Source organism: Medicago sativa, chromosome 7, assembly GCF_051527215.1.
Source record: "Medicago sativa cultivar Bolivia chromosome 7, Bolivia_mono, whole genome shotgun sequence".
NCBI lineage: Eukaryota > Viridiplantae > Streptophyta > Magnoliopsida > Fabales > Fabaceae > Medicago > Medicago sativa.
The window spans coordinates 102290254-102303574 of record NC_140755.1 but is presented as its reverse complement, the minus strand read 5'-3'; the positions used below and the strand labels follow the sequence as shown (position 1 = coordinate 102303574).

At 33.4% G+C, this 13321-nt stretch overlaps 2 protein-coding genes and 1 pseudogene across 3 annotated transcripts; 2 read left to right on the top strand and 1 right to left on the bottom strand.

The window, feature by feature from the left end:
* Positions 1-64: 64 nt before the first annotated feature.
* Positions 65-5164, top strand: LOC146911453 (sugar transporter ERD6-like 5; annotated as a pseudogene). Its single transcript, XR_015018222.1, has 18 exons — positions 65-411; positions 494-554; positions 645-734; positions 828-887; positions 1632-1697; positions 1793-1858; positions 1989-2064; positions 2156-2220; positions 2358-2450; positions 2557-2637; positions 2727-2811; positions 2940-2983; positions 3094-3156; positions 3285-3344; positions 3638-3691; positions 3995-4054; positions 4161-4275; positions 4651-5164. The product of XR_015018222.1 is annotated as a sugar transporter ERD6-like 5 (transcript).
* Positions 5165-5834: 670 nt separating this feature from the next.
* Positions 5835-10244, top strand: LOC146911452 (sugar transporter ERD6-like 5). Its single transcript, XM_085724822.1, has 18 exons — positions 5835-6091; positions 6197-6259; positions 6648-6737; positions 6832-6891; positions 7092-7157; positions 7257-7322; positions 7477-7552; positions 7639-7703; positions 8002-8094; positions 8200-8280; positions 8358-8442; positions 8684-8727; positions 8862-8924; positions 9002-9061; positions 9154-9207; positions 9469-9528; positions 9618-9732; positions 9878-10244. The coding sequence occupies exons 1-18, from the start codon at positions 5960-5962 to the stop codon at positions 10054-10056; spliced, it is 1452 nt and encodes a 483-aa protein (XP_085580948.1). The 5' UTR covers positions 5835-5959; the 3' UTR covers positions 10057-10244.
* An 815-nt stretch (positions 10245-11059) lies between these two features.
* On the bottom strand, positions 11060-12242 carry LOC146911451 (uncharacterized). Its single transcript, XM_085724827.1, has one exon. The coding sequence runs from the start codon at positions 12113-12115 to the stop codon at positions 11306-11308; it is 810 nt and encodes a 269-aa protein (XP_085580953.1). The 5' UTR covers positions 12116-12242; the 3' UTR covers positions 11060-11305.
* Positions 12243-13321: the final 1079 nt, after the last annotated feature.

Sequence of the window (13321 nt, the reverse complement as noted above, 5' to 3'; positions counted from 1 at the left end):
CGCAGCCGTAGAATGCGATATGCAATGTTTGTTCAAAACAAAAACAATATCCAATTTCCCACTTGCACCAATTTTGGTCAACACCACCATTCATTTATTTTCAATATTCATTCATAATCATAGATACACTAACCATTTACTAGCTCTTTTAATTTTCATTTCTGCGCAAACAAATCAGTAATCATCATGGACAGTAAAAGAATCATCGAATCTTCTTCTGCAAGTCCCCTTCTTTTCCGAGGTAACGTTGAATCACAATCACAACGCTATGATTCTTCTTCTGATGATGTTGCTTCCAATCATCAACAACACAAACAAAAGATTACTCCTTCTTCTTCTTCTATACCACCTCCTACTCTCACACTTACCACCCTTGTCGCTGTTTTTGGTTCTTACGTTTTTGGAACTGCTGTAAGTTTTTCACCATTTTCTTTCTAACTTAACTTCTATAACAATTCTCAGCATTCAACAATAATCATCGCTCATTTTACAGATCGGATATTCATCCCCTACTCAAGCTAGAATCATGATTGACCAATCTTACTGTTGCACAGGTTTCAATGAATTTCATCAACCTTTCTTTTCATTTCTACTTTTTTTCATTGACCACATTATCATAACTCACTCTTTGTGTTTTTATGTAGTTTTCAATTTTCGGTTCAATATTGACCATTGGAGCAATGATTGGCGCCATTGTTAGTGGTACAATAGCAGATTACGCTGGTCGTCGTCTTGTAAGTTTCAATGATAACTGCATTTTATTTTAAACTCAATGTTGCTGTTTTTCAGCTTAATTAAATTTGGTCATTTTGTGTTATGCTGAGCAGGCCATGGGATTCTCGCAGCTATTCTGCATTTCCGGATGGCTTGCCATTACAATCGCAAAGGTCTGCTATTCTTTTCTTCCATTTTATCCACAAATCCCGATAGTTTTATGTTATGACCTACGCCATAAGGAGAGTCCAACCTAAAAGACTAGTTAATTAGGTGTGATACTCTCATAGCTTAAGTACCACATTAAGCTTTCTTATGTATTGAATGTGTGATTTATAACATTTTCTTTATGTTGATCGAGTACTTACTAATCGAGCATGTCTAATATAATTTATATTAATTCCAAGAAATGGGGAAAGGATTTATTTATTCCAACTATTAACTATTTAAAGTATAAGTCATATTATTAACCATGAGAAATTGCCCTTAGCTCCCCTGAGATTTGTTGTTATACACACACATACTCTATTTTTTGGAACAAATACTCACACCTTGTTGAAGAAGTTGCACTCCCCTCCCCTTAGTTCTGTTTAAATGGCACCCTTCACTGAGTGTAATTGAGGGGACATCAATTTCATTTACAAAATATAAGTATATGTATCATTTAGACATGTTCACCCTCCTCGATCAACAACAAAGCTTATTTGGCTGACAAAGATAACTATTAAATCTCATAAGATTTAAAAAAATTCTGTTGAACTGTTGTTTCTCCTAAAACATTCTGAAACCAATAGATAAAGTTGGCTACAAAATATGGAGTACTAAGATTCTATCAGTTGAATGTTATTCTAATTTCCAGTGTTTCCACACGCTCAGTTGCTGATATCTATCTAACCTTTGGTGGTATTTGTTTAAAGGATGCTTGGTGGCTTTACATTGGAAGACTGTTGGTAGGATGTGGAATTGGCCTGCTATCTTATGTGGTAATTTTTCGTGACATGTTGTTTGTTATAATTGCAATTAAAACGATGTTCAGTTACCGAAAGAATACAAATGAATATTTCCCTTGGTGTAATAGGTACCGGTTTATATAGCAGAAATAACGCCAAAGAATCTTAGAGGGGGATTCACCGCAGTTCATCAGGTGAAGCAATCTTGTCTAATGATATAATATCAGTTCACTCTTTTTTTTTTTTGTGGACTTCGTATAGTGCATATGTCGTCATATCACTTGTAGGCACATATCAAATCTCTATTTGGTATTATTTTGACAGCTAATGATCTGTTGTGGGATGTCATTAACTTATCTTATTGGTGCATTCGTGAATTGGCGGATTTTGGCTATAATAGGTAACATTCTTCTTCCTGGTGTTCTTTTCACAAAACAAAATCAAGTGTTTGATGTAACTCTCATGTCTCATCGTTTTTGTCTTTATCTCAGGAATTGTTCCATGTCTTGTACAACTTCTGAGTCTACCCTTTATCCCAGATTCTCCTAGGTGGCTGGTGAGTTGTTGACGAGTTGATTGTTTGGGGATATATGTGTTGGACAGAGCCTACACAAGCAACTAAAGTTTTTTCATATTTTTTTTTTGTCGTGAATTCAAGACATGTCATCAAGTGATACTTGTGATCTTGTGCAGGCAAAGATGGGTCGCTTGAAGGAGAGTGATTCTTCTTTACAGCGCCTTAGAGGGAAGAATGCTGATGTTTATAAAGAGGCCAATGAAATCAGAGTATATAATTACTTTTTGTTCATGTGAATGCTACTCTTGTGTTAAAAAGGAAGGAAGAAATCAAACAGAATTGTAACTATCTTATGAATCATACTTTTATTTGTAGGATTATACAGAAGCCCTTCAGCAACAAACAGAAGCTAGCATTATTGGCTTATTTCAATTGCAATATTTGAAGTCACTTACAGTAAGCTTTCCGAATTAGTCCTATTCATGCAGCATATCTTCTATTTTTTTTTTTTGCAGACTCTTATAATATTCAGTTACTTTGCTTAGGTAGGACTTGGCTTGATGATACTACAACAGTTTGGAGGGATTAACGGCATTGTTTTCTACGCGAATTCTATATTTATATCAGCTGGTGTGTGCAGGATCTTTTCTATGCTAATATTACTTTTATTATATGACAAAGAAAAGAAGGCGAATGTGAGAATATTAGATTTATGATGACATAGTTTACACGACTGCAAAATTTCTTATCTATGACAGGGTTATCGGAGAGTATTGGAACTATAGCAATGGTTGCTGTTAAGGTTCTTAACTCTCTTCATACAATTTCATCATTGATGTTGTCCTAATTTTGCATAAGACGATGAATGCACCCTTAATTCTCTTCAAACAATTTCATCATCTGTGTTTGTAGATTCCAATGACAACTTTAGGAGTTTTTTTGATGGATAAATCTGGAAGACGACCACTTTTACTGGTAATAAGTTTGAGCATTTATTCCTTCTTATTTTGCTGCGTTTTACTGGTAATAAGTTTGAGCATTTATTCCTTCTTATTTTGCTGCGTTTTGTAAATTCTGAACCCAAAATTTTGACTACTTAACAGTTGTCTGCAGTGGGAACTTGTTTAGGATGCTTCCTCGCAGCCCTATCATTCTTCTTGCAGGTTCTTTTAATACCAAAATATATGCTCTAATTAATGTTTTTCAAATGAATTACTAGTAAGGATCTGTTTTGATTGACTTATTTGAGATTATCCATTGGCATAAGTACTTGCGAGACTGTTATGGAGAGCTTATAGTAAAAACCTACGACAGCTTATGAAAACATTTATTTTATCTTTTGTTATAGAAAAAGCTTATACATAAGCACTTATATGATAAGTGCTTCTGTTATACACGCTTAATTTAGTTGTTTATTCAAACAGAACTTACTAATAGTTACACTTATCTTATGCAGGACATACATAAATGGAAGGAAGTCAGTCCTATTTTGGCGCTTGTTGGTGTACTGGTAATGCTTATGCAATAATCCCCATATACGTTGAATTTCGGACTCAAATGTGAAATCTCATAAATTTTAAGTCCGGTTCTAAATAATGGAGTAAATTGTTACTCTATTTTGAGTCATTGAAATCTTAAGTCAATTGCACAATACTATTAGCATTTCTAAGTTCTTGCTAAAACATTGATCATGTACCTTGTTCTCTTTGATTCTTTCACGGGCCTTGTATTTTCGTCATGTCATAAAAATGATTTAAGCTGGAACCTATTGACAAATAAATGTAATTTGCCTTTTAATTTTGTTAATGGCCAGGTATATGTTGGATCTTACTCGCTAGGCATGGGAGCAATTCCCTGGGTTATAATGTCTGAGGTAGCTTCATCTTAATATGCCGGAACTCGTTAAAATTTATATGCAAACATAATAAATCCTCACTTCCTCAGCATGATATGATAAATGGTTATATTTTATTTTTCAGATATTTCCTATTAACGTTAAGGGTTCTGCTGGAAGCTTAGTAACCTTGGTTAACTGGTTGTGTTCTTGGATTATATCATATGCTTTTAACTTTCTCATGACTTGGAGTTCAACAGGTATGTTTGCTTTTAATCTTCATATTCCTCGGTTCCTGATTCCTACTCATTCATTCCCTAAAAAGATAAAGCATAAGGTCAAAATATTTTGCTATAATGTCACGTTGTAATATTATTTCCTAAATATATGTATTGATAAATATTCATACTGTAAATTTTTTGACTCTGCCATTGCACGGTAATTAAATTCTGATTTGATGACTATGTAAAAAGTTTATACTATCATTGCATAATGTTTAAAGTCTTCATTTTAATACATTATTTAGCACACTTTTTATAAAAGTCAATATACTTATTTCATGAATGAATTTAACCTTTTTATTGTGTGGTACATATAAAAGAAATGAAATTGGTTATTATGTTATGCTTGGTCAGGAACTTTCTTTGGATTCGCTGCCATATGTGGCTTCACTGTTTTATTCGTAGCAAAACTGGTTCCTGAGACCAAGGGGCGTACACTAGAAGAAATTCAAGCTTCCTTGAATTCAAATTCAATGAAGAAATGAATTCCTTGTACAAAACACCCATTAAGAAGCTTCCAAAAATTGCAGACTGATTGTAAATAAAGGTTCCATGAAACATCATTGCCCATAAAAAGATGGGAAAGCAGGAAAATTGCATTAGGCAAGTCTCACAATATATTATTGTACTGTAATAGTCTGAGATTTACACTTTTTTTTTTTTGACAGAACGTGATCTACACATTCGTTGAAATAGGTGTCTATACCAAAAACATCATCAGTTGTTTTTCTGGAATTTTATTTGGAGTAACGGGTTGTTTAGACTTTAGACAATACTATGACTATTTGAATGTTTGATATTATGCTCAACTATTTCATAGCTTGTGTAAATTATTTTGTATTTATTGCTTATTAGTTTTCCTTTTCAACGACTCTATTGAAGAAGTATCCGACAAACTAATATCAAGTCTCCTCTCCTCTAATTTCTCCACCACAAATTTTGATAGCATGTGCTACATATGGTATATATATTAAAATATCTATAAATTTGATGATAAAAGGATTATACCACTGTGTCATTCTATATCACATTTTTCATGTGAAACTTCATGTATATGGCTCCAAAAAAGTTCACAGTAGATGAATTTGTGATCTGTCTGGATGAAAGTTTTTATAGATATTTTTTTTTTTTTTTAAAATCTTTATCTCTAAGACTAAGGGATTCGTTGTGTGGTAAAAATAATTTATCACCTAATACAGTAACTTAAATATAATAAGTTAAATTGAATGAATATTAGGATCTATGATATTATATTTAATGTTACTGCAATGAGACAGGTTACGTATATGAATTTGCAAGTATATTATATGTGTTTGGGTGAATCTGTGATAATAAAATACAAACATGGAAGAGTGATTAGTGAAGACGCCAGCTTGGGAGCTCTTAACGTTTTCTGCAACTATTACTTATATGATAACAACTTGACACCTTCACAACAAAACCAATGCCAATCGTTTCAGATTACATAATACACACATCACATCATTAGTATTACTACCCGCAATCATATACACTCATTTTTTTTCTTGTTTTACACTACCCTTTTCATTTCACTTCATTTTATTCTGTAATAATATAACATAAGTCAAAACTCCTACTCTTCATAACCTTAAAGCATCTGTGTATCTTAGTTCTTGCTTCAGAGTTCTGAGTGTATAATATCATGAAGACTAAGTTTAAAGATTTTTCTCGTCTACTTTCTTCCATTCGCGAAGAAGCTAGTTCGGTACCAACTAGTATTCTTATACTTACCACCCTTGCTGCTGTCTCTGGTTCTTATGTTTTTGGCTCTGCGGTAAGTTCTCATTTACATCATTTTTTGGAGGATTTAATTAACAAGTTTATGATATACTATATCAGAATTCAATTCAGAATGAAAACTATCACTCTCATCTTGCAGGTGGGTTATTCATCCCCTGCTCAATCTGGAATCACAGATGACCTTGATCTTGGCGTAGCCGAGGTTTGAACTTTCTTTGAATGTTTGAATCACATAAACAACTTATTTATCGATATTGTTGGCTTTAGTTGACTTGGAGTGGCTTTCTCTATGGCTTGTTTGGGTTGACTTATTTGAGTTTATCTATAGGCATAAACACTTATGTGCTGTCTGAAAGAGTTTATAGAAATATCTTATCAACATATTGATAAGTTGTTTTCTTCTATTGACTCTCCATGATAGCTTGTGAAAACAGCTTATAGTTCATATAAAAATAGTTTGACTTTATTTTATCTATTGTTATAGAAATAGCTTACATATAAACACTTATATGATAAACGTTTTTGCTACAAGCGCTTAATTAAGTTGTTTATCCAAACAGAACTAAGTCAAACTAGTTGATTTTATGCAGTATTCACTTTTTGGTTCAATACTAACAATTGGAGCGATGGTTGGTGCCATTGTAAGTGGTAGTTTAGCAGATTATGCAGGTCGTCGAGCCGTAAGTTTCTCCAATTCTGTCTATTTCAACTATAATTAATTAAAATTGTATGCTTTTTTGTCTTATTTATTGTTCTTTCAATTTGATGTTATAGGCCATGGGATTCTCCGAGCTATGTTGCATCTTGGGATGGCTTGCCATTGCAGTCTCAAAGGTAACTGTTTCTATGACTCCATTTCCATATTTAATAAATTTGAGTACATTAGGACCTATAATAAATGGAAGGTTGTAAATCAGTTCTTTATTGTAGTTTGAATTATTCCTCCGTGTTTCTTCAATTCTGTCCAGTTTTGGGAATTCTTTCTTATACCAACGTAGTTGCTATTTGATGGTTTGGTTGATTTTTGTTTGAAGGTTGCTTGGTGGCTTTATGTTGGAAGACTATTGTTAGGATGTGGAATGGGTATTCTATCATATGTGGTAATTCTTTTGATTCTTATTTTTTCATAATTTCAGTTTAAATGATACTCAGTCATTCCCAAGAAATGCAACAAATAGGCAGTTCTCTTCCCATTTTAGGTACCAATTTATATAGCTGAAATAACACCCAAGGATCTTCGAGGGAGATTCACTGCAGTTCATCAGGTAAATCAATTGCGTTAAATATTATAAAGGATCAATAGTTTAAATTACGGTTGCGGTCAGAACTTTTATATTGATGTGGTCAGAAATGCGGTTATTATGCTGTTGCGGAACATATAGGCTTACTTTAAATCTTTATTTGGTATGATCTTGACAGCTAATGATTTGTTTTGGGGTATCACTAACTTATCTTATTGGAGCTTTCTTCAATTGGAGGCTTTTGGCTATAATAGGTAAAGATGTTCTTTCTGGTTTTATATTTACAAAATTAAATTAAAAAATCTTTGCATTAGCTCAGATTTTTATTTCTTTATTTCAGGAACTATTCCATGTCTTGCACAGCTTCTGAGTCTATCCTTTATTCCCGAGTCTCCTAGGTGGCTGGTGAGTTGTTCACAAGCTACTCTAGATTTATTGTTTGTGCTAATTGTGTTGGACACAATTCAAACAAGCAACTGAAATTTTTCATCATTTTTGTCAAATTGTAGGAGTCAACTTGTCATTAGACGAACTCAATCCACTGACACAGACACGGCACCGACATTGACACGTAAACACTGATAATGATTTGAAAAAATAGAGGTGATTGTATGTAATCACAAGTGTCTGTGTTGTGTCAGACACGCTTTCAATATAAAGTTTCAGTGCTACATTTACAAGTGATAGTTGCATTGTTCTGCAGGCAAAAGTTGGTCGCTTGGAAAGGAGTGAATCCACTTTACAGCACCTTAGGGGAAAGAATGTTGATATTTCTGAAGAGGCCACTGAAATTAGAGTATGTAATAAGAGTTTGTTCATTAGAGTGTTGACTTGTGGGTTATCATCTAGCTAGGAAGAAACCTAAAAGTGTAACATATTTTTATACACTTACTTTTTGTAGGAATTTACAGAAGCCTCTCAGCAGCAAACAGAAGCTAACATTTTTGGGTTATTTCAATTGCAGTATTTGAAGTCACTTACTGTGAGATTTCTAATCCCAATTCATGCATCTTATCTTAAAAATATGCAGATTCTTATGGCATTTAGTCACATTGTTAGGTAGGAGTTGGCCTGATAATACTACAACAGTTTGGCGGAGTTAACGGCATTGCTTTTTATGCAAGTTCTATATTTGTCTCTGCTGGTATGTGTACGTTTTATTTATGCTTCTATCATATTTAAAACTTCACATAGAAAACGTGTCAAATGTCGAATACCAGCAGAATTAATAATTCTATTTTCTCAAATTATTACTGGTTGACCATCAGTGACATGTCTGGTGTTGGTGCTTCATAGCATATGACATGTAAAGAAGGTGATTACAATAACTAACATTATATTTATTACATGATTCTCATGAAAGGGAAAATTCTTATCCATCACAGGGTTTTCCAGAAGTATTGGAACAATAGCAATGGTTGTTGTTCAGGTTCTTAGTTCTCTTCATATAATTTGTTTATTTTTGTCCTCTTAATATGATGAATAAGATGAGATAGGTGTCAATTTTGATGAGTCTTCATTACTGAGCCCCTTCACACTGTTCAGTAATTTCTGTCTTCATAGATCCCAATGACAGCTTTGGGAGTAATTTTGATGGATAAATCTGGAAGACGACCCCTTTTACTGGTAAAACGATTAAACTTTTGTGCCTTCCTTTTCATGCTATTCTGTAAATTCTAAATCTAAAATTTTACATTATACAGATCTCTGCATCAGGAACATGCTTAGGATGCTTCCTTGTATCTCTGTCATTCTTTTTGCAGGTTCTCTGAATAATAAGATGATCTGCTCTTGCTAGGTTGTTCTTCACAATAGGTATTTCTAAATCAACAGATTGTTTTCTTCCAATATGCAGGACTTGCATAAATGGAAGGAATTCAGTCCCATTCTGGCACTCGTCGGTGTACTGGTATTGATTTTGTCTGATTATGTTGCTTCTAACTCATTCCTACAAAACCGATTTATAAGTCGAGGAGTGTCATTATTTTATAAACTTTCTCTATTTTAAATGTGGAACTTGAGTTTTTCCTACTAATACTTTCTCTGATTTTTCACCAACCTTATATTTGCATTCATGAAATAGACTTGGTTTAAGAATACCGCGATGGTGGTAAAGTTAAAAGGTATATGGTAATATACATTTTCACCATTTAGTTACCATAATAATCAGGTATATACAGGATCTTTCTCACTTGGCATGGGAGGAATACCCTGGGTTATAATGTCTGAGGTAATATGCTCCTTCACTGCGTATGCAAATTTTGATCGCAAGTTCATAACAAGTCCTCATCTTGACTAGATAATCATTTTTTTTACCAGATATTTCCCATCAATGTGAAGGGTTCTGCTGGAAGCTTTGTTACATTTGTTCACTGGTTGTGTTCTTGGATTGTATCATATGCTTTTAACTTCCTCATGAGTTGGAATTCAGCAGGTAGGTTTTCATTTACTTTTGATCCCTCTAGAAGAAAACAAAAAATCAGAAAGGACAAACACAAAAATGAATGAAGTCTTGAAAAGTAGGGTATGCTTCTTAAGTGTGGAATAAGTTCATTAATTAATGTATTATTTTTTACCAGGAACTTTCTTCATATTCTCTAGCATCTGTGGCCTCACCATTCTATTTGTAGCAAAACTAGTACCAGAGACCAAGGGGCGTACGCTAGAAGAAGTTCAAGCGTCTCTCAATCCATATCAGACAGTATCCAACAAAGAGATGAATTTGGCATATGATCCTGTAACAGAATTGCATGCATAATAAATCCAAGTAATATTTTAAGAAATGGTATATGATGGATGGTGTAGAAAGGTTCAGGAAACAAGCTTGTGTCCATATTCTGTTTTCATTCACAAGATTTGAATAGCACCATGCTCGAAAAGGAGTGTTTCTTATTCTTCGAATAAATACTATGAATAGAACAAGGGTATCCCTAGCGGTTGATCTGAGAGCACATGTTAAACAACTAAATATAATATAATATATTATTTTGAAAAGAACAACTTTTTAACTTTTAAGTGAATACACAATTTCTCATACAATAACCGACTTTTTTATTCTTTAACACGTGTCTTTAGACTACTTGTTAGCATTTGTCATAGAATAAGAGACTTTGAGCTACGTCGAGTCCTACACACGTGGGCTTTAGCCATCGTCATCAAGCTCATGAGTGTTCTCCCATGTTTCTTGGGTTGCTTTCTTGTTTGATTGAATTAATTTTTAATTGTACTGCGGTTAGTTACTTTCTAAGTTGCTGTGTTTGTCTATTTCAGATATTTTGATGCATTTGCAGCCAAAAAGATCCAAATAATATCACCACATGCATGCAGCACTACAACTGTGTTGATTTTGAACCACCCATATTTAATAATTTGAATATGTCTCTCTCAAATAATTTTTTCAAATTGACTAATGCAAACCCATCAAATGACCTCAAAAAGTTGAATTATTGTTTGAAGAAATGTCAAACATAGTTTATTCAATCAATCAAAATTGTCTGTCTTTTTTTAATGTTGTTATCGATCGGTACGACTATTTTTGTCAACAACTAATCTCCTAACCAAATATTGAGTGAATTCTCCACTCTCAACCACATTTTTTCCATCCACATTCATTAAAAAAACAATTTACAAGAGACAAAACTTAGAGGGAACTTGAATTGTAAAGGAAATTAACAAAAGGGAACAAAGCCTAATATGTTCAATTTTTCTCTTCTCTTCTTTTCTCTCTAATATAACAATAGATTTCAAAATTTGGGAAAAAAAAAAAAAAAAAAAACAGTAGGAAACTCTCAAATTATCTCTTGCTCACATAACCCCACCACCATGTCTCTCTTGCATTGCATTGCATTGCATATGTTGTTTTTTGGCTCCATAATTTCTGTTACTGTCGTTGTTTTCCAACAACACCGCATGCATCCAATCTGTGTCACAGAGGCACAATTTTCCAACTAATCATTCAAACGTTCCTTCCTACACACACCAGTAAACATAACCGCCACGTGTCCTTCTCACACAATGCTGATTCCACACATTCTCATGTGGTGGTTTTCATGAAGATGTTGTTGGTTCATCATTTCGTGACACCTCCTTAACATTGGTATTCCCCTGTTTTCTTCTTCTTCTTCCTCCACATGTTCCTGTTCTTGTTCTTCTTGTACATGTTCTTGTTCTTCTTCTTCTTCATCTTCTTCTTCATCACTATCTGGTATTAGATGCAATGTTAACCGTCCATCATGTCGTTTAGCATGAAGAATATCCGGCCGGTGAATTCTAACTTCCGTTAACTCTAACCGTCCGTTTTTCCTCACTGGCCGGAGATAGAAACTAGGTTTACCGTTCCGATTCAACGACGGAAGCGGTGGAGGAAACGACCTCTTCAAATTTCCTCTGCTTTCAGCTTTTTTCATCATCATCTTTTTCCTCCATATTTCATCATTCTCATCATCACTATTCACCATTCTATCATCGTTAACTCTCCATTCATCAGAACTCTCGAATCCAAGACTTTCCGTGCAAGACATCAAACCATCAACATCACCGGCAACAAATCCAATCGAAGGCTGATCAGGACAATTTTCGGTAATGCTTGGCTTCGAATTTAACGTCGCCGATTCAAGAACATTTGGAAGGTTGTTATCAGGGGTGGCAGTGACAAGAGCCAAACCAGAAACAACAGAGTCAGATTGAGTAGTAGTTGTGGTGGTGGGATTCAAATTCAAATTGAAAAGAGAGTGAATGTTTTTCTTGAACATTGTAATAACAGAAGGAACAACGAAAGAAAGAAGAATAGGAACAGGGTAATACAACAACATACCCATAGAGAATCGATCTGAGTTAATATTATATTGCAGTTGTGCGCACAAGATATCTGGTTAAAAATAAAAAAACTGAGAGAGTTGTATTGTGAGTTTATTTATTTTTGTGTTTGTTTGAAAAGGAAAATGGAAAAGAAGAGGTGAAGGGTGTTATATATATATATATATATATAGTTAGAAAGAAATGTAATGTTATGTTAAGATTCATGTTGGAACATTGATGATGGGGTGGCAAAGAAAATGATGAGGTGGGGAGTTTGTTTTTAAGGAATGAGCTGGAATGATTAAGTAAACGGTGCCGATGGATATATATGACTATGACTAATGACTATCATTTCTCCCTTAATTAGCATGTTTTTGTTGCTAATCTGTTTTACTTCTATGGGTTAAATTTAACACTAACATTAGAGATATTAGTATGTCCCTATCTCTATCTCTTTAATTGAGTTGGATTCTCTCTATTCTATTCTAATGCGTGATTTGGATAATACTCCTATTGACTATTTCAGGATATAGTACTAATCACACGTTGTAGACTAATAATAAAGAGTTTAGATTGAGTTTTATTGTTTTGAATTATTCATAAACACGTTTTTGTTTAATTTGTTAAGCATGGAAAATGATATCTAGCTGTTTTAGAAATCAATAATAAAATGAGAAAGAAATGGTTTTTTCTACGTTACCCTCTCTTGTTTAGGGGGTATTTACCCTTCAAAATATCAACCAATCAAAATGTAATTTACAAATGTAACATTAAATGTCAAATAAATGAGTCAATTTTTTCTATAAAAAAATGAATTTTAATAAGGTAACTTTTAATTTTTATTTAATTATATTTAGGTATACAATCTTAATTAATTTACACTGTAGAGCTTGTAACAATTAAAATTTCACATCAAATTCAACCCATCATGACTTTGTTTGGTAACACGAATAAGCTAGCTTATAGCTTGTTGGACTAGCTTATAAGTTTGTTTTGATATAATAAGATGTGTTGGGTAAAAAACTTTTTCCAAAGCTATTTTTAGAAGCTATTTCAAGTAGTTTTTGAGCTTATAGCCGGTGGTTTTTTTATATTTTCTTCCAATTTTAACCCTATTAATTTAATTTAATTATTTTTTAATAAAACAACATGTTCATGGCTTAAAAAATAACGGCCAAGTTCATAGCTTATTTTTTAATAAAACAACTGTCACATTTTCTCCTTTG